The following is a 21,941-nucleotide window of genomic DNA, read 5'->3' as shown; positions in this document are numbered from 1 at the left end:
CCTACAAACCCTCCCGCGCACTCAGATCAGCCAACGCAGGGAAGCTGGAAGTACCCTCACTAAAAACGCCGGGACAACGCTCCACACGTCCCAAACTCTTCTCCCTTCTGGCTCCAAAACTGTGGAATGCACTTCCCATTGCAGTCAGAACTGCAGCATCACTCCCAATCTTCCGCCGTAGTCTGAAAACCCACCTTTTTAGACTCCATCATGGCCCATAGCACTTACCCTACCCCCTTAGATAGCATTTCTGTAGACTTAGATAGCATCTGATACAGACTTATAGCATGTTATGTAGACGGCACTATAATTGCATTGTATATAGTCATAGCACGCCATAGTACATATAGCATAGTAGTATATATATATAGTTTATATGTATAGTCTCATAATATAGATATTCCACTGTTACTTTCTTAGCTTACGCATGTTTTTTGATAAATGCTTTTGTGATGTATTCCCATGCTTTTGTTCTTGATTATTGTAAATCGCTCTGGATTAAGAGCGTCTGCTAAATGCCTAAATTGTAAATTGTAATAGTATGGTTGAACAAAGGAACTCAGACTCGGATAGAGATGGGGTAAGAGACACTGACTACAGATGGGGATGGACTGCAACTGAACTTGCGGACTGGCAGCAGACTCAGATGGCCCGTGACGCCGTCCCTCGCACCGGACACACCATGTCATGTCAGCCAGATTGACTTGCAACCTTTTCTAATAAACCATGTTTACTGAAGAGACATCTCACTGTTTCTCATCAAGATCCTACAAAGACGTTCTTAAAATAAAGCTAATGACTGGACTGAACCATTTTGGGCCCTATTTTGCCCTATGACTAATCTTCTGTATTTTATAATTATTTTTATACCTAATAGATTAGACATAAGACACCATGAAAAATAGGGCCCTTTTGTTGAGTTGTTGATTACTAAAACAGGACAAAAACCTTTTGAGTTTTCATGACCTGATCTGGACAGATCAGGTCATGCAATTGAAAAAACACTAATAATGATTACTACAGTATCAGAATATAGAGATTATAGAGAGTTATATAGTCTGCATATAAGAAATTAAGAATATAACGTAACAATAGCTATTGTTCTTCTGAAATATTTAAATGTTCAGTATTGAACATTGGCAATAACTCTTGCAATTATGTGCCACCATGTGGTTAGAGAAAAAAGTGCACACGACCTTCTGTAACAGCTTTATTTTCAGTGAACCAAGTATTATGACTATAATCTGAGAGTAAGAGTATATTGTAGCTGGCAGTCTATTATTGTCATATTTAATCACAATTATCATCACTCCCACTCATTTGGGGGACGTTTAAGTAGAATAAATGCTTTTTACATATATCCTTGCACCAAAATGTGTATTGATACAGTACAACCCATGTCAAATAATACATACAGTATACTTTCTAGAATAATATGTTACTATACAGTACATAATGGGTATCCAGGTATCGTTCTCTCACAACTACAATTACACAGTTTGTTGACATGACAAAACACCACTGAGGTCATAATAGATCATGGACAGAAATGTTACAAACACTGGATTTTATAGATTTATTCAGTAAAAATGCATCACATCTGTCATCAGGTATAGTTTACATACATGTGGAGTGTTTTTTTTAAATATATATATAACATTTTTTTATTGTATTTCTATGTTTTCACAAGTTTAATTATGAGCTTAAGTTGCAATCTTGCTCATCATGTGTTTTTTAGAATTGAGCTCTGGTTTGAAGATTATGATATAGCACTTTGGGACAAATATACATATCAACAAACCAAAACTAGAAGCAAGGATAGCAAATATCTCCACAGCTACAGTGAACTTTCCAGGAGAGCTGACATAAGCCGGTATAAAAGTGATCCACACAGCACAGAATATCAGCATGCTGAAGGTGATAAACTTTGCTTCGTTAAAGCTATCTGGCAATTTCCTCGCAAGAAAGGCCAGTATAAAACACATGAGCGCGAGAAGTCCAATATAACCCAGCACAGCCCAGAAACCAACAGCAGATGAACCTAGGGCACATTCCAGAATAATTTTTTCTTTATAGTGCTTCATATTCTTTTTGGGGAATGGAGGGCTGATCGTTAACCAAAGTATACAAATCAGAACCTGTACAAGAGTGAAAGCCAGAACGCTGAGTCTTTGCTGTGCCGGTCCAAACCATTTCATGACATTACTGCCTGGCAGTGTTGCCCTGAAGGCCATTAACACCACTATAGTTTTCCCCAGAACACAAGAGATGCAGAGGACAAAGGTAATCCCAAATGCTGTGTGACGCAGCATACAGGACCACTCTGAGGGACGGCCAATGAATGTCAGAGAACACAGGAAACACAGCTTTAATGACAAAAGCAAAAGGAAGCTGAGCTCAGAGTTGTTGGCTTTTACAATGGGAGTTTCCTTATGAACTAAGAATATTATTGATATTAGAAGTGACAAAAATACACCAAGACAGCTAAATATAATCAATACTACACCCATGATCTCTTTGTAGGAAAGGAACTCGGCAGCTTTTGGAATACACTTGTCTTTCTTTTCATTTGGCCAAAATTCAGAGGGACACCTCAAACAGTCAGGAGAATCTGCAAAAAGAATTACAGTTACTATAATAAAAAATAAACTATGAAACACTCCAAAAAAACAATTCATAGCAAGTATTAATTAAAACTATTATTATTCCTTGTTTTCTTATAATGTTTGCAAGCACATGACATGAGAAGGATTGCATTTGAAATACACACTCACTGGTCTGATTACTTATTGTCCCCTCTGGGCATTCAAAACAGTCAAAGCAGCACACCGGTTTACGCTTGTTTATGGCCTTGCGAGTCCCTGGTGGGCATGGCTCTCTGCAAACAGACCTTGGAGCCTGTTACAGTAAAAAAAATCAGTCATTTCAGAATACAAAATTATGAATATTGGATATAAAACGTGTTTTCAGAGAAAATACTAAAAGTGCCATATTTTGGAATTATTATTATTATTGTTTTTTACCTGATTGTAGTTTCCACCCCATATTATTTTGACATTGCTTTTTAGTTTGAACGTTTTCCCTTCCGGAGAAGAACTGTCATAGTAGCCAATATTGACAATATCCACAGTGCCATCATCTCGCATCTGCCAATTCACTAGGTCATACTGTGCCACAGAGTCTCCATTGTCATCAAACAAAACTTTGTCTCCGTTCTGTGTGGTAAAGTTCACCCGTCTCAGATGCTCCAATACCTGCAGAGACAGTTGGTCAAGTTGGTATGAGGATAACTGTGATGATGAATTAACCTTTCAATTAGGACATGTGTCTTGTACAATCATGCAGAGGGGAAAACATGTGTACAACAATCAACTTAATCCCATGCTACAAAACAAGTAATCATTAAGGAATGTTACTTACAATGTACCCCCTTTCATGTGGTATGAAAAATAGGCTACATGAACTCACTTGTATAGGCTGGACATCAATCTCCTTTGTACAGCGCTTTCCCAGTATGGTGGAATTTGTGCCACTTTCACATTGCAATAATGCATGAAGGGCATGCGCTACTGAATACACAGCCTTATAGACACTGTTCAATGTCCCGAACTCTGTCATATCAGTGTAGTCATTGGAGATGGAGACTGTTCTTAGATCCTCTGTGCCGTTGCACATTGCAGAGGTGTTTGAAGGAGTGAAGCTGCATTGAAAGACATCCTCCCAAAAAGCTTTAATTCGAGCACTATGCGGTTCATCTGATGGTTTCAGGTTTAGTAAGAATTCAGCGAGACCTGGGATGGCTGCCTGAGGGATTGCAAAACCCAATGCCCCCTGCAAGATATGCTTTCGCTTTGCAGAAGCTAGGTCTACAATAGTAATCCAAGACTCACTGCCAACCCATTGTTTCCCAGATATGTTCTTTCCATCCATATTCCTTAAGAACATTTTTGTGTAGTATGAGGACATGAACAACAAAACCACCTTTGATGAAGACTTTCTTATTACATTTGCAATGGCATCTATCCTTTTGCTGGAACTGGACTTTGAGAACTTCTCAAAGTATTCAACACAGATGCCCTCTTTTTTTGCTTCCTTACTGAATTCAAGTGTACCCTCCATTGAGTATGTGCCAACTGAATAAACAACGCCAACCCAGCGCCAGTCAAAGTGCTTCATGAGCTGCACCAGAGCTATGACTTGGAAGCGGTCACTTGGAACAGTTCTGAAGAATGTAGGATAGAGGTTTTGGTCACTTAGACAAGCACAGGTTGAAAGGTGGCTGATCTGTTAAAAAAAGAAACAGACATTATAACTTGAACGAGGGGTGACTGAATTGGCAGAATAATGTATTGTTATGGTGCAGTAAACCACTGCCCTCACCTGTGGTATTGAGAATCGACCAATTATTTTGTTTATCACAGTGCTTACTCCTGAAGACGAGTGCCCCAACAATGCCTGAATAATTTTTGTGCAACCCTGATCGTGGGACTGCTCTCTGTTTACAGCTTCAATAGACGCCCGTATCAGGTTTTCACTGCCACAGCCGTTGTAGAGGACGTAGCCCAGAGATACACCAGGAAGAAGTTCAGGGTTTGTGTTGATCTCTTCCACAGTAAAAATCACTGTCCGAGCAAACTTCAATTCCCTGTCATTTCTCCTGGAAATGAAATGGTTGCTCTCACATTCAGCACAATTAACAAAAATAACAATAGCTGCATTTGCCATTAATAATAGTAGAATATGAATATCGGCAGCGAAGTCCACATATTTTTTGACCACAGTAGAACATTTCATAAATATGTAATTTCACTTACTTTGTGCAGTAATAATGTGGCACCGCCTTCCAGTCATAATCTACCTTCTCACGTGAGCTTGTCATAGAGAAAACTCCTCCAATATTAATATCTCCCTCTTTAAAAAACTCAATGAACCCTGTTTTCCCTATCAGTTTGCATGTTTCCTTTTCAGACTTGGTTCTTGCCAGTACAGCAAACAGGATAATAATGATCCATCCCATGATGGGGCTCTTCCCCATACTGTAGCATCCCTGACCAGGAAGCCAATATTTATCAGTTTTTCTTCAGTAATTCAGCTAATGTGAGCACACGCCCAATTCTCAGAAGAAATTACCCTATTGGCCTGAATATAAGACTACGTTTTTTTTCTCCCAATGGAAATATCCTAAAAAACTGTGTCGTATTATAATCAGGGACTAGATTATTTGACATTCATTTAGCGTTCTTTTTCCACAACTGAGTCTTGAAAAATGGGGTGGTCTTATAATCATTGTCGTCTTATATGCACAATACGGTAGTTTATTTTTGTTATGCATGAAAGCACTTTTAACAAATGTCTTGACAAAAAGAAAAAAGACACACCCGTGTGAAGTGAGAGGTGCAACTCCGTGTGGGGGTGTGTGGGGGGGGGGGGGGGGGGGTGTGTGTGGGGGGGGGGCGGAAGTTCCAGACCCACAGGAACGCGCCCAGGGTGCCGGCCCGATTCCGGCAAGCCACCCGCGTCCGAAACGGTTGAGAAATGACAGAGTTACCGTGTGGGGGTCCCTCTACTGTACCCTCTACTGTACTGTACTGTACTCTACTGTCACTGTACTGACCCACAGGAATGCACCCAGGGTGCCGCCCAGATTCCAGCGAGCCGCCCCATGTCCGAAACGGTTGAGAAATGACAGAGTTACCTTGTGGGGATCCCTCTACTGTACTGTACTGTCACTGTACTGGCACACCCGAAATCACCATACAGTTCATATGTGCGTGTGTGTTTGTGTGGTTGCGAAGATCAAAGTCTAAACTTTGATCACGCTAAGAAAGTGGACACAGCCTGGAATGAGAAGGTGGCTCAAATATGGACGGCTATCACTTCCGGGGTGGGCGGAAGTGACCTGTCTTGTAAGCTTATAGCATGGATTTCTCTGGCACTGGCGCCACATTCTGGCCTAGCACACATTGTGAAGTGGGCTGCCTGACATTTTTATTGCGCTTGCATAGTATAGCTACATAAAAGTCAGATGTAGATTGTAGACTCATTGTATTTCAATTAGTATTTTAATCTTTATTAGAGAAGCTGGCAGATAAAACATATAAAGGTTAAATACATTTACTTGTATGAACTGATACTGTGAAAAAAAATTGTACCGCTCACCAATAGATCTTCTCCCCTTGACACACATCTATAAATGCTGAATAAAAAAAATACAACAAACAAATATGAAATGCAAATACCTGTAACATATAAAACCCAGTTCTGTCCTGGTACCGTCTGAAACCGCCTGAAACCGTACGTTTCTGGGAGTATCCAGCCAGACATGGTCCCTCTAGTGGCCTGTTTTTAAGCGTGCACTGCTGTGTAAAAATGGGTGAGTCAAACCATTCCAAAACAAGACCTACTTCACCAGAAAAACCCCAACCCAGGCATTATTGTAGTGTAGGCTCTACGTACGTAAACATCAATATAATAGAGGAATACAGAGTCTGTCAAGAAGATCATCATGAATACAACATGTAGTCTTGGCCTAAATGTCCACCCAATCCCTTAGCAGCTGTAAATCATGTACTGTATGTACTGTATGATCTATGTATTATCCTGTACTATAGCAGGCATACAAAATTCAGGCATACATTCAGTGTTTTTCTGGCATTTTAGAACGCAATGTGTTAAAATAATCATCATAGTTCCACTTCAAAGGACAACATAATTTGTTTGTTGAGGAGTAGTAATTTGGAAGATCTTAGCTGTGTTTAAACTTTGAAGAGAAATGTATTTCCATTATTGTTTATAATTGTAATATTACTTTTTTTAATTATTTATTTTCAATGATTCCATGATATTGAAAAATCTTTAATATATTGATCACTGCAGAGAGTGCTAAATGATGTAATGTCTTCCTTCGTACTATTTTTAATCGTTTCTGTAGGACATAACAGCACAATGATGACACAGGAGATGAGTTTATTAGTTTACTGTTCTTAAAATATTACACTTAAAGTAACTCATTGAATATTGCGAAATAAAATACAAACTATACATTTGAATGTAACTATTGTTTTTTTGTTTGTTCCTTTTCAATGTGACTTATGGGTGCTTTCATGATTACATTTTTGGAAAATAAACTCAATTTGGCCTGTCAATCTTAATAACCAGTATATACTTTTTTTGAACTCTGGCGCATTGTTGCCAGACCACCAATTGCATGTGTATGAGAACACTCAATACATTAATTTTTACCTGTATGGATTTCATTCTGCCAGTCAGTGAAGCAAACACACAGAACAATATAGCCATGAGCTCTATATGTCCTAACCCTGACCAGGCACTTAGCACAGGCCCACCATCACGCTCAAGACCGCTGCTTTCATGGCAATGATGGCAGTACTTCACATTCTTAGTAGGGAAATGAGGGATGATGATTAGACACAGAACAAGTATCAGGCTCTGTATGACAGTAAAAGCCAGAGCCTCAAGCTGCAGCTGTGCAAGTCCAAACCATTTCACGAGAGTATGTGTGGCCTTAAAGGCAATGAACACATGCAGTGTTTTCCCCAGAACACAAAACATACAGAGGACATGGGTGATTTCCAACACAGTGTGGCGAAGCATACAGGACCACTCAGGTCGCTGGCTAGTGAAGCATGGTGTTGGGAATGAGTATAATGTCACACTGCAAAGCACCACCACTGTGGTGTTCCTGCCACGGGGAGGACTGTATCTACGTGGCAATATTAATATTCTTGTTAGAAATGTTCCAAGCAGTAAAAGAGCAGCCAGCAGCAATCTCCCAACAGCTCTGCTGGTGTGTATAAGGTTGCCATTCTCTTCAAATTCTGTGAAGACATACATGGAGTAAATGTAACGGTAACGTCTTGCAAAAGTTAGTGATTACTTACTACAGTAAGTAGTAAACACCACTACTACAGTAAATCCATTTTCTCATTGTTCCGCCTTACCTGATTTTATTGTTCCTGTTGGACCTGTTGCATATAATATCAGAAGCACCTGCTGTAACAAGAGATACAGTACATGAATCTGTAATTTACAATTAATATTCATTAGTCAATAGTCATTGATTAATTATAGCACATATAGATGGACACACACCTGGCATGATGCAAATTCACCTTGATTCACCTTGCTGTCTTTGTCTGCTTTCCCAGTGGGGATACGTGACAGTGCTGTGAAACACACTACCCTAAGACACACTTTGCACTCAGGTAGAATGGAGCAGGAGAGCCGATGGGCATACAATGTCCATGCAATGTACTGAACTTTCCATTCCGGTTTGTATGCCTTGTTCATATGGACACTTTGCCTGTTCTGCTGGTCCATCAGAACAAATGCAGTGACCGGCTGAGGTATATTTCTATGATCAATTGATGAATGGTAGCTAAAGGTTTCATTCAAACATGAGCTGTGAGTATCAGTTCTCATCTGTGCCAAGAGAAGGAACACATAATACATTTAATTAGATGGTTACATTTCAGCTAAAAAAAAACACAACATAAGCAAATCACATTTTAATTTCTCTATGGCAAATATGACTCCAATCTCCTGCAACACATGAGCCCTATCTGTGCCTCTCACCTGCACCATGTGAGTGAGACACCTGACATCACAAGGGGGGTGCTCCTTCAGAAACATCTGAATTATACTTTTGCAGCCCTGCTTTTTTTCCTTATCACTATTCACAGCCTCTGATATATCTTTCTGCAATAGGTTATCAGTCTGACAGTTGTTGCAGCAGAGCATGAAGCACTCAGTGATACCAGGTAGAAATGAAGAATCTCTTTTGATCTCCTCACAAAAAGGGGTTATGTAGACAGAGGTCTTCCTAAACGATTTAAGCAACAGAAAGACAAGTTCCCACTCATGACATTATCAAACAAAGCAAGCATTATCCAAATAGAGACCCTGGAAATGTTCAGTAGTTTTGAGTCAGCTGAAGCTGAGTTGAGGCCTTGGTAAAATGCAAAGCCCAAATGGAGAGGCAATTACTATACACATAATTGCTATAAAATGACTTTAATTGGAATTTGTAATTGACTCATTGGCCTCAAAATTCCTCTAGATATTGTTTAATTGTCTGTTTAGATAGGTTAGTTCCCGACAGAGGAATTACTAACAATTACAGTGGTGATTAATCATAATATAATCCACTCTTCTGCTTTGGAAAGACACAGACAGAAAACAATTGTAAGAAATACAGTAAAGGGTAGAAATACTACAAGAAAAAATAAATAAAGTGAAGATGTGAGGAGAAATGTACTCACCTATCACATGCCAGTGTCAGCTTCTCTTTCTCCTGACTGACAGGTTTTCTAATGGAGCCATTTGAAGTGAAGGCCACTGTCTTTTCTTCAGACCCATAATGACTGACTTCATTACTCTGATTCAGGCAGAGACATGTGCAGGGTGACACTATCCCTGTGAACAGTGCTAAGAACACAAGTGTGACTGGTCTCATCTCAGAGCTTATGTCCCTTGGCACAGACTGGATACCTGAAATGATGTGTGTTTTATAGTTTACTGTTGGCCACCCAGGTGAAGGAAGCATACCAATGAACCATTCTCAGAGGCACATGCAAACACAATTATTGCATAAGGCCAACAGGAATTATCAAGAGAATAAAAAAATTAACTTGTTGTCTATTAGCCCAGTATGCCTGGGCATCTTTAATAAGTGTAGGACAGTAGGAGTCAGTAGGACACTGATTAAATAAATCAGTAAGCCAAACAATCAATATTGTGTGCTGTTAATTGTATTTAAAAAAACAAAAGGTCTACTTAATTATACAGTATAGTCAATACAAATAGTTTTCCCACAGCAACTTTTCACAAGTCTTACAGATATTTTTTAATCGTTCACCCTTCTGTTTTTATCCCACTACTACAGTATATAGTGGCGGCTCCAAGGAATGCATGCTGGTTGGTCGGTTGACGACTTCAGTCCTAAATAATTTGGATATCTCTCTTTTCTTTTCTTCTTCTTTTCATTTTCTTCCTACTTATTTGTCATGCCCCATGTTATTATTACCTATATTACGCTGCATTACCTGTCACTTCCAACCCCTACTTGTTGGTTTTTTAGGGAGTTTAGAGTACAACCACATGTCTTCTCCGATAGACATGGGAGTCGCCATGTGCTCCTTTTCACCTAAGATAACTCATGCCAAGGAACATGCTATCCCTCCCAGTTCCACTGAACAGGAGTTACTATGCAGTGCAGTTACACAGATCCAGCAGCATGTTCAGAATGTTTTGACCGGGGTGTCTCAGTGCATGGGGCACCGCACCGACATATGCAAGGGTGGATCAAAAGTATGATCGTGCACATGCAAACAGGACAGATCGCCCTCTTCTGCTTGCTTCCCATCTACAAGCGCAGCCAATTATGTGTAGTGGAGTGCCTGGCCAAGCTGTAGGCACCATGGAAGACTAAACCCCAGTCTCCTTGTAGGTGGTGTGAGTGATGCATCCGCCTGGGTGACGGTAGTCTGCTGGGCGAACACTGGCGCTCTGGCAGATCAACATATGGAATGAATTCTGTACTGGCCTTATATGAAGCGTGTCTTGAGTCACAGTGTACAGGGTTTGATGAGGTCAGATAAACATATGGAATGTCAGAACAGGTCAGCTCCATATATGGAGATCTAAGGGTGTCAGCGGGGACAGTGTCTTGAGTCTACAGGGTTTGATGAGGGCCCAGGTAGGGCCGGTTCTTAATTTTCGAGCCTGTTGAGAACTCTAGTTTTTTCCGGTCAAAAGGAAGACATCGAAGAGGAAGAACGGGCGGGGAAGGATCAACATATGGAATGTCAGAACAGGTCAGCTCCATATATGGAGAAGATATAAGGGTTTGAGGTCAGATGTAGAGTTGCTGGCCGGCTCCATATATGCATGATCCAGTCCTCTCCATGTATGGCTATCTGTCTGTAATGTTATGCATTATCAGCGCTGTGCACCTCCATGCTGCTGATTTTGGTGACAGCCTTTTCATATAGTTCCACACATACTGTACACAGTATGCCAACAATGTAATGTCTTCTCTTGCACTTGAGGTATATCCAGATTGCCATGAACCTTGATGCAGGAATTCCCTGCCCCAAAGGATGAACCCTACTGATTTTAGTGGCCCCATGGGCTTTCCTCTAGCACCACCCTTTGGCCAAAATGTCCACTCCTACTTAGCCTCGATACCCAGGCTTTCATTTAGTCTGCGCGAAAGATGAAAGCCTGGAAAAAGCCGTGGGCTGAACCAGTCTAAAAGTGGGAGTCAACCCTTCCGCGTAGGCGTCGCTCTAAATGATGTGACGTAGCGCTGCACTAGGGGGGAGAGGAGGGGCCGGGGGTGACGGACAGATCGATGAGATCCAATCAGGGTGCGCGTTTTTCTGAGCCGCGGCCCTCCCATCTAGGCCAGAAATGTCTCTGCTTAGGTCAGGCTAACTCCTACTAGACCCTACTAGACCCCAGGAAATTGCATGTGCCCAAAATATATCATTGGATCTATTGAATGTGAATGGGGAGGTGACAAACTGACGTATTGAGCCTATGACACACCATACTATATAAGCATTCCATAACTTGAGGCCAGAATTGCAAATATCTCCACAGCCTTTTTATTTTTTGAGGGGTGCCAACCCCTCCAGTGCATGGCTTCCCAAAATAATGTGGCAGCCAAGTCTATGGATGTTTGTTTAGACCCTTTTTTACAAAGAACGTCTATAGACTTTAATGTTTGTTTAGGACAGTTATATAGTACTTTGTTTACCAGCCAAGTCTATGGACTTTAATGTTTGTTTTGCACAGTAAATGACAACGTAAGGCATCATCTGGCTCATATAAATACTGGCCTCGCTGCGCCCCTCATTTCACACGAGTGCCTCAATGTACAGTATAACCATGTCCTGTGATATGTTACATTACACTTTAACAACAAACATTACTGGCACCATTGCAGATTTTTTGTTTTTTGCACTTTTTTCAGCAAAAATCAATTGACACAATACACAGTATCATATCCTTTATTTAACAAGGTGAATTGAGATCATTGATATTAAAATCAATTTTTCAAGAGAGACCTGACCACTGACTATCCCTCTAACAAATTGCCTACAATTCCTCAAGTTGTATCTGGGTTTTGACCCAGTCTGGCTGGGGTACTTAAGGAATTTAAGGAATGGAAACAATGATTTTAATTATCCAGCATAATTTGATGTATTCATTTATGAAACGGACAACAAATTATGCTGGCTTGGTATTTTTATCTGGCCGCAATAATAGTGCACTGCCATTCCAACGCACTCACTACTAACTTTCCCTAACCCTAACCGCACGCGGAAGAACCGCACACGGAAGCCACATATAGACGGACTCTGATCTCAATAATAGTATGAGGTGAAAACTCATACAGTATGAATATGATTGATTGGTTGGTTGGTTGGTTGGTTGATTGATTCATTACTTTATTAACAAGTGTGTTAACAGTACATGTAGTACAGTCAAAGGTTAAGCTAAAAGGATAACACAAAAAGCCCCAGTGGCTTATTTCTATTATACTCAATTCATCATCAGTAATAATAATAATATACTGATCAATTTAGTACGAACATACAATGCAATGCAAATACAATACAATACAATACAATACAATACAATACAATACAATACAATACAGCTGAACCAAGACCACAGTCTCAAATAACTTTATTCTGAAAAGTACTAGTAAGGGAAAGGAGGGGGGGGGGGGGGGGGTGATGATACATATCAGGATTTGTATGAAAGTAAAAGACATGTAGAACAAGCGTAATTGCAGGTCAAAACATGTTCTTAACATTATTGCCTGGAAGTGTCGCCCTAAATTCATTTTCCGCCAACAGTGCCAGCTGGTAGGTGGCTCGGAGCGCCGTCTATTCATTTAAAATGGCGGACACCTTTAGTTTGAAAGCCGCTTGACTCCGAAACCGAGAATTAGGATGTAAAAATCTGCTATGTCCCGCGATTGTCATTTTAATCCACCCAAAACATACTATTTGTAACCTAGGATCATATCGTTTAGAGAAATGAGCTGCAACTCAAGCTTGTTTTGACCCAAAAAGAAGAATCCGATTTTAATTTCCGGCACCGGAACCGGAGTGTATGAACGTGTACAGGACACACTTGTGAACCGTAGTCAATGTATATTAAAAAGGCGTAATCGGCGTGGAGAAACATACGAATATAGGCGTCAAAAGACGCAAATGGCGCCAGGTGACTGTATATCATTATTAGATGTCTTCCCCATGATATGTTTTTTTGTATTCTTTTCTGGTTTCAATAATATTATATAGCATTTTGGCAGGAAAATGCAAAAAAGCATTCCATAACTTGAGGCCAGAATTGCAAATATCTCCACAGCTACAGTAAACTTTCCAGGAGAGCTGACATAAGCTGGGATAAAGGTGATCCACACAGCACAGAATGTCAGCATGCTGAAAGTGATCAATTTGGCTTCATTGAAGTTATCAGGCAGCGTTCGAGCTAAAAAAGCCAGAAAAAAACACAAGATTGCCAAAAGACCAATATACCCCAACACAGCCCAGAAACCTATAGCTGAACCCAGAGCACATTCTAGAATGATCTTTTCCTTAAAGTGTGTGAAATTCTCGACAGGAAAGGGAGGGTTTATTGTTAACCACAGGATACAAATCAGAACCTGTATTAGAGTGAAAGCCAGAACGCTAAGCCTTTGTTGTACAGGTCCAAACCATTTCATGACATTACTGCCTGGCAGTGTCGCCCTGAAGGCCATTAGCACCACTATAGTTTTCCCCATAACACAAGAGATGCAGAGGACAAAGGTAATCCCAAATGCTGTGTGTCGCAGCATACAGGACCACTCTGAGGGACGGCCAATGAAGGTCAGAGAACACAGGAAACACAGAGTCAGGGAGAACAGCAGCAGGAAACTAAGCTCAGAGTTGTTGGCCCTGACCACAGGAGATTCCCTGAATTGGAAGAACATAAGTGCTATAATCATTGTCAAAATCACTCCCATTAAACAAAAAAATATTAAAATGATACCCATGATTTCTGTGTAAGAAAGGAATTCAATTTCTTTTAAGATGCATGCGTCTCCTCTGGCATTGGACCAGTATTTGATAGGACATTTGAAGCATTCTGTTGAATCTGTTTTAGAGAAAGACAAAAAGAACAGTTTGATGCTGTGGCAATGAGAAGATTATATATATTTTATTTAAATAATTTGCTGCCGAAGCATACCTGTGGTGTTGCTTATTTCTCCCTCTGTACAAGGTATACACTTGTAACAGCAGAGAGGCTTTCCTTTGAGCAAGACCTTACGAGTTCCTGGGAGACAGCTCTCACTGCACACTGAAACAGGCATCTGGTGCACGAACGTTGTACCTCATTATATATTGAAATTGTATTTTATTTAATTTAATTTTAGTTTATTACATGTTACTATTTACACATTAATTTAAAACGAGCCCTTAATGGAAGACATACAAAAATAATATTCATGAATATATGTGAATCATGAAATTGCATACTGGCCCACAAACCATAGATATGACAATAAAGCTAAATTAAAATGTACCGTGTCACTACTTCCTCCCCACACTGGGTGGAGACCTTTCATGGTGAACTGATTCTCACTGACCAGAGAAGCATCATAAAATCCAATGTTGGCTACATGCATAATTCCAGAGGTGACTCTTTGTAAATTGATGAGTTCATATGTTGGGGGTGAATCACCATTTTTGTCAAAAAACACTCTCTCCCCATGTCTTGTAGAGAAATCAACATTTTGTAAATAATGCAAAACCTGTAGAGAACAAGCAGTGCACATTATTTATCCTTTAGCCTTTATCTTCTTCTCTTAATTTTCTTAGTTTTCTAAGCAACATCATTTGGAATGGTAATTTATCTCTGAAAGTATAACAATTGTGTGAAGGTAGATTTTTAAACTTTCAGAGTTAAATTAACAATGTGGATTTAATTGTGTATTCAAATGATAAAGAAGGCAAATAACTGTAGACATAAATGAGTTTACAGTTTGATCATTGTCTTTCTTACCTGCCAAGGCTGTATGTGTGTAACATCAGCACAGCTCCCATTGGAGAATGGACCCTGACCATCCTCACATTTGAACAGATTATCAAGAGCATGAGCCACTGCATAAACTGATTTGTAGACGTTGTTAGTGAATCTCAGCTCAGAAACATCCGTGAACTGAGATTCAACATCTTGCAGGCTCTCAAAGCCACTGCACTGTGCTTTTTGCGCCTCAGAAGTCACATTCAGAGAACAGTCAAACACGCCTTCCCAAAAGTCTCTGACGAACTGGCTGTCAGGGAACTGTGAGGGGTGAAGCTCCCTCAGGTGTTCTTCCAGCCCGGGTATGTGAGCTCTGCTGACAGTAAAGCCTATGGAGCCCAGCAGGATGTGGTGTCCCTCACTGGCAGTGAGAGAGTGGTCCGTGATCCAGGCATCACTGCCAACCCATTGCAATCCTGTAATGTTCTCTTTATGTAGTTCTCTTGCAAGGACCTTAATTTCTCTGTGGGTCATAAAGGCCATGATGACCTTAGCAGTGGAATGTTTTATGACTTCAAGCACTTTTGCCAGTTTGTGAATTGGATCTGTTTGCTCAAAGGCCACAGAATACTCAATGCACACTCCCAATTCTTGTGCAGCTTGTATAAAGGTGCTAATTCCGTTGATTCCATAATCATTATTGCTACTTATTGCACCCACCCAGGTCCAGCCAAAGTGCTTAACCAGCTTTGCTAGGGCTCTGCTCTGGTAATAGTCACTAGGGATGGTTCTGAAGAAAGATGGAAACTCTTCTCTGTTGCTTAGACATGCACAAGTTGCAAAGTGGCTGATCTGTGTAAATATAATGTGTGATATTTGGTATTAATATATTTTTTTACATGCTGCTCATAATAACAAAATTACAAATGTGGAATATTTATGCATCTCTATTATTAGCATATTGACTCTAAACAGGCTCTTTTGTGTTCAGAAAACAAAAACGTTTACCACTGGAATCTGGAACCTCCCAATAATCCGGGCAAATCCAATGGTTGGTGTAGAACCAGAGTGGCCTAGCACAGCCAGAGCAGTTTCAGACTTTGTGCAGCTCCTGTCATCTATGACTTCCCTCTGTCCATTGGCTAAACTGATGGCAGACTGCATGATGTTTGATAATCCACAGCCATTATAGATTTTGTAGCCCAATTTGTGATTTGGGAGGATAGAAGGGTCTTGATTTATTTCTTCAATAGCAAAGATCATGGTTTGTGCAAATTTGAATTCTCTTGTATTGACACTGGAAGGAAAGGCATGAATACAATACTACACAACATTCATTTTCATATTAAAGAGAAATAAACAAACTATACGAAAATGCATACTCACTTCAAACATCTGGGAGGATTCGGTAAACTCTGGAAAGTTGGAACATTCCCTCTAAATCCAGTGCGGAAGGTGAAGATGCCTCCCAAGAAGAGATCGCCATCCTTGCTGAGCTCAGGTAGTTGTGCCCTCACCTGCAGTCTACACACAGGCTTGACCATCCTGAGCTGCAGGGCCAAAAGCACCAACCTCAGCACTGGCATGACTGCTCTCCAGCCCGGGGTGTAGCGTCTGTGACCCTGTAGTGCACACACTTTTATAATCCCTGTAGGCTGCCATGGCTACAGGTATCTCTCAATTAACATTCATGTCCATGTTCCTAGCCAAAGTGATGCTTACGTATGAGTGCAAAGTGATTTGTTTTTCTTTTGCATGGACCTAACTTTGGAGTTATCTTTAGTTTTTTCTTGCACCTTAACTAACGTCCAAAGCATATCATGTAGTATATAGACCAGGGGTCTTCAATGTTTTTCAGGAAATGAAAACTATTTTTAGGAAAGGAAGAAAACCTTTCAAAACAAAGCAATACTGCCTCATCAAAGTTGGTATTGTGATTTTATATTCTCAGATACTTGCATGAGAGGGGGAGAGGGGATGTAGTTTCTGCTTTTGCAAACAGTTTGAGGGTCCAATGGAGTTATTTTTGTCAGAAGCACGTTTTTACACTTTTCATTGCTTCAATACTTAAAGGGTGCTCAATGGCATTGATTTATGGAAAAAATACAAACACCTGAACAATGGAGTAAGCTGGTTTATGCCGGACAACAATGATATGTTGTTTTTGGTTTTATTATATATATATTTTTTAGAAAGCCTTCCATGCATCTTGATAAGAGGCTTTTTTCAAAGCTATTCAGAATATTGTCTCATATTGTCTGTTGAGCATTGTAACGGATTCCTGAGTGTGACTGTGAGCAATGAGCATGCTTCTCTGCTGCGTTGCTCTGCACTGTCTGTCTGATATTTGCCTTTCCCCTTCCTATTGGCCAGAGGGCAGCTTTGAAGTGGCTTGGTGTCCCATTGGCCAGAGGAGCCAATCAGGTCAGTGTGACTAGGGCTATAACAGGTCGTCTAGTTTTCATGAGCTTTCATGAAAACCGACAAAAAGACGGGTTTAGCGTGTTCTGCAGTCAAACTATTAAAATAAGGGGTGAAGTGGCCCTTTAAGCCTATGGGTTTACTCCAAGTGATTCTGCGGCTTTAAAGGGATAGTTCAGATTTTTTTTAACTTAAGTTGTATTTTTTGTATTTGTATTTATTGTTGTATTTATTTATTCAGCACAGTATAAAAACAACACAGTGAACATATGAGAAGGGTAAGGTGCTAGGCTGAGGCAAAAAAGCCCAAGGGGCTTATACTGTACGAGGCCTCTATCTATATAGATTATAATGAAACATTGTACATGAGATATAGAATATCCAGAAAACATGATTGCAGTATATAAAACATAAACAAAACACAACAAGAACATGATTAGAATTTTTGGTTATTTACATGATTAGAGAAAATAATATATGATACAAAGAAATATAATTAGGTGATCTGGTCAATGAAGTGGGTCCTAAACTTATGTTTGAAATGTTTTAATGAAGTAGAATTTGATGAGATTGCTGTATCGGTGTTCCATAGCTGGGGCCCCCTGTATCTGATGGAGAACTGACACAGACCAGTACGGAACTTTGGGAGATGTAGTTAGATGCCATGTAAGTCTTTACATGGCAAAGGAAATGAAACTGGCTGGAACAATACTATATATAAATAAAGTTGCAGGTTTGGTATGTATTTAAATTAAAGATTGGTAAAATATTGAGTTGTTTAAAAAGAGGGGCAGAATGAGCAGACCAATCACTGTATGTGGCAATCCTGCAGAATCTTTTTTGCAAAATGTGGAGTTTGTGAAGATGTGTATTATAAGTAGCTCCCCAAATGATATTGCAATATATAAGATATGGATAAAGTAAGCTATAATAAAGAGTTGGGAGACAGTTTTGATTAACCAGACTACGGAATTTGCCAATAATGCCAATGGATTTTGATATTTTCTTACAGACATGGCTAATGTGGTTTGTCCAGCTTAGTCTTTCATGGATAATTACACCAAGGAAGGTTGTTGATGTAACCTGAGAAATTGGATCATCTCCTATAGACAGACAGAATTACAATACTTTTTATTTTTTGATGTAAATATAATAAAATTCGATTTTTTTATGTTCAGTGATAATTTGTTTAATTTAAACCATTTTGAAATATTTTCAAGATCGTGATTAGCCTTTGCCATTAGAGCTGAGAAATCAGTATGTGAAATAAATAAATTAGTATCATCTGCAAAAAGTACAGGAAACAAGAAGGACAAAGCAGCGGCCAAATCATTAATATAAATCAGAAATAAGAAATAAGTATGAAATACTTGTCATTAATATAGTGGTTGCAACTGTATTAATTGATTGCCAGAGTTCCGTGGTGGGAGTTCTGTTCTGGTTTTAGTGAATATTAAGTAGTTCTGGTCATTTTGTGGGGGGCACTGGGGCCACGCAGTAAAAGTAAATTAATCCACAAAACGAACTCGAGTCTCCCACGTGAAAGTCCAACATCTTGACCACTAGGCCAAAGGGATATCCCTATATGGACTGAAATGGATAACATGGTGAAAATGATTGTGATGCTGTTACTATTGGGGATCCCTTGGAACACCCCCAAGGACCCCACTTTGAGAACTACCGGGCTACTGTGATAAGATGACAAATACAGGCCTACTACATTGTTAAATAACCATCTGTTTGGGATTTCTTATTTTTTGACGGGCGCTAGCCCCTTCTATGCCCAGCTTTCCGGCTTTGTTTAAATACATATAATATAAAAGTGAGGGCAGAAAAGTGAAGACGCCAAATGTGATTGGCTGGAATGACATTCGCGATGATTTGCTTGGTTCAGCGCAGAATGTGATGTATGGCGATGTATGATGATAAGAGTTCCCCTCACTTCACATGGGTGTGATTTTTGAGGGGCTATGTCCAGCTTTAATTGTATGTAACCCAAATGTTGTCCTAACAATCCAAAACATTGGATGTAGCCTCCCTACACTTTTCTCACTCTATTCCACAAGAATAATTAGGAAGGCAAATAAAATCATTGCAGACAACTCCCATCCTGCACATCACCTCTTCAATCTCCTCCCATCAGGCAGGAGATATAGAAGCATCAAGAGCTCAACATCTCGCTTCAGAGATAGCACTTATCCCGTAGCCATTAGACATCTGAACTCGTAGAAATATGCATATAGCACACAAAAAACTGAATGTAATTTCCTATGCTGCTGGTTTTTGTATTGTATTGTCCTTCTTGTTTGTGTATCTATGGTTGTCTGTATATGTTGAGTATGAACCAAGACAAATTTCTATCAACTTGTTGACATGGCAAATAAATATTGAATTGAATTTAATTGAACACTAACATTAAATCCCATTGACAATTTTGAGTGTTTGTGTAAACACAAACATTGCGTAACACAAACATTGATGACGAAGGTGAGGACGCAAATTCTGATTGGCCTGAATGAGATGAAGAGTATGATGATGTACAATGATCAGAGCGCCCTTCACTTCACACGGGTGTGATTTCTTTTCATCTAGAATTTGCCTATTCATTCTTTCTGTGCCACGCTATAGGTGGCAGCAGAGTGTATACTGTAGGTCAACCCTGCCAGGGTTTTTTATGCTAATATCTTTGGTAAACATAATTCCGTTTCCCAGCCTGGAGAACAATTGTAACGGTGGCTATTATTAGCGTTAGCTCACACTGTTTATCTTTCGCCAGAAACGTCTGGAAATGTCGGGAGCGATGTGGTACAAAATCAGAGACTTAGCGACAGTCGCCATTCTTGACCTCGCTCTTGCTGTAGTGCTGGGGTGACGGAGGGCCGCGTTGCCTAGCAATCGGACCAATGTTTTAAAAGCAGATTTTCGGCTCAACCTCTTCATATATGGTGTAAAGGGGTGCGAATACTGTATGTACGTAGCTGGCAGATAACGTCCCAGGAAAAATCTCAATCGTTACAGTAGGTCAGACAAGCTACCTAGTAGCTTTTCATAGTTCTGCATTAGGTTTCAAATTTCAATATATTGTGTTAATATCACAGTGAAAATGTACATAGACCCTGATGTTCACCCTGAGGCCATGTGTCACATGTGTGTAATAACGAAGATGAGGCAATACAGTATGTTGTACTGTTGTATCCCTTGTGTCAGGAATCAATTAATAAGGACATGTTGGCACCAGATGGAGACTTGTCAGTGTGTTTGTTTCTTTATTTATTATTATGTGTGTATGCACGTCCCTCTTTCAATGCATTGCGTCATTGAGCTTAGAATATCAGGGGGCAATGAGAGTCGGCCTGCATGATTTAGAAAGATTTAAGGCATCTTAGCATTATATCATGATTTCATAGTTTTATCAGAGTGAAATTTGTATTGTTATTCACAGGGAATTATAATGATGATACAAAAGTAATTTAGACCTTATTCACACAGCCATTTTGCTGTTACTTCAAACTTGGAAGTGCGGAATATGAGGAAAGATGATCATTTTAATCAGAATTATACCACAGCTTTTAATAGTCATTAGCTATAACAAAAAATATTGCATAGTCAATAGTCATTAGAAAAAAATAATATATCTCTGCTGTCGGGGAGAAACCACCTAACTCCAGAATGTTCATTTTTCAGGAAATTAAAAAATATCAGGAAATCAAGTTTGAGGTTTTTTTTAGGTTTCGTCCTAAGCACTTTATAATACTTTTCATTGCTTAAATATTTTTGAGGGGCGCTAGCCCCTTCTATGCCCAGCTTTCTGAGTTTTGGACACATTGGCTTGTGATTAATTGGCTGATCACCCCATAGCGGTGATTTGATTGGCTGAGCATGTGTCACAAAAGTGATTGGCCGGAATGACATTTGTGATGGTTTGTTGAGCACGGAATGTGATGTATGATGATAAGAGCGCCCCTCACTTAACACGGGTGTGATTCTTTTTTTAACCAACACACAGTTGTTCAATAGGATTGATTTAAAGGTTTTATGACATTCATTTTAATTTATTTGTATTTTTCGTTTTTCTTTTAGGTTTTATGACCTCAATTACACCCCAAAATCCTGAACTTTGAACATTCAGTGGATTTTCTGTGGTCTGGAGTTTTCTTTGGGGTTTGGAAGCCTATTGAGCTACAATGAAAACAGGCAACACAGTGAAAACATCTGCTGACATCTGCTGGCAAATCCCATTGACATATATGGCATTTGCAGGCTCTTACATCACAAACTGCCGGCAGATCAGAGCACCTGTTTGAGCCAGAAAACCCCAGACCACAGAAAGTCTACTGAATGTTAAAAGTTCAGGTTTTTTGGGTGCAATTGAGCTTAGAAAACCTAAAAAAAATAAGAACAATTCCAAAACCTTTTTTTTTACGTCACAATCCCTTTAAGAAATTTTATAAATAATCTAAAACCTCAAAATG

At 39.7% G+C, this 21,941-nt stretch overlaps 1 protein-coding gene across 1 annotated transcript; it reads right to left on the bottom strand.

Moving 5' to 3' along the window:
• Nucleotides 1-1,703: 1,703 nt before the first annotated feature.
• Nucleotides 1,704-16,634, bottom strand: LOC310864559 (extracellular calcium-sensing receptor-like; the record flags this gene model as incomplete). The annotated part of the gene is made up of 6 exons (XM_083773248.1): nucleotides 1,704-2,611; nucleotides 14,272-14,395; nucleotides 14,609-14,836; nucleotides 15,088-15,900; nucleotides 16,057-16,345; nucleotides 16,435-16,634. 6 exons carry the CDS (start codon nucleotides 16,632-16,634, stop codon nucleotides 1,704-1,706), a joined length of 2,562 nt encoding a protein of 853 aa, XP_083629374.1.
• Between the last annotated feature and the right edge of the window lie 5,307 nt (nucleotides 16,635-21,941).

This window comes from Protomyctophum parallelum, assembly GCF_964188405.1.
Source record: "Protomyctophum parallelum genome assembly, chromosome: 9".
In the NCBI taxonomy this organism is placed as follows: Eukaryota; Metazoa; Chordata; class Actinopteri; order Myctophiformes; family Myctophidae; genus Protomyctophum; species Protomyctophum parallelum.
The sequence above is the reverse complement of the archived record's forward strand: the minus strand, read 5'-3'. Positions and strand labels throughout refer to the sequence as shown.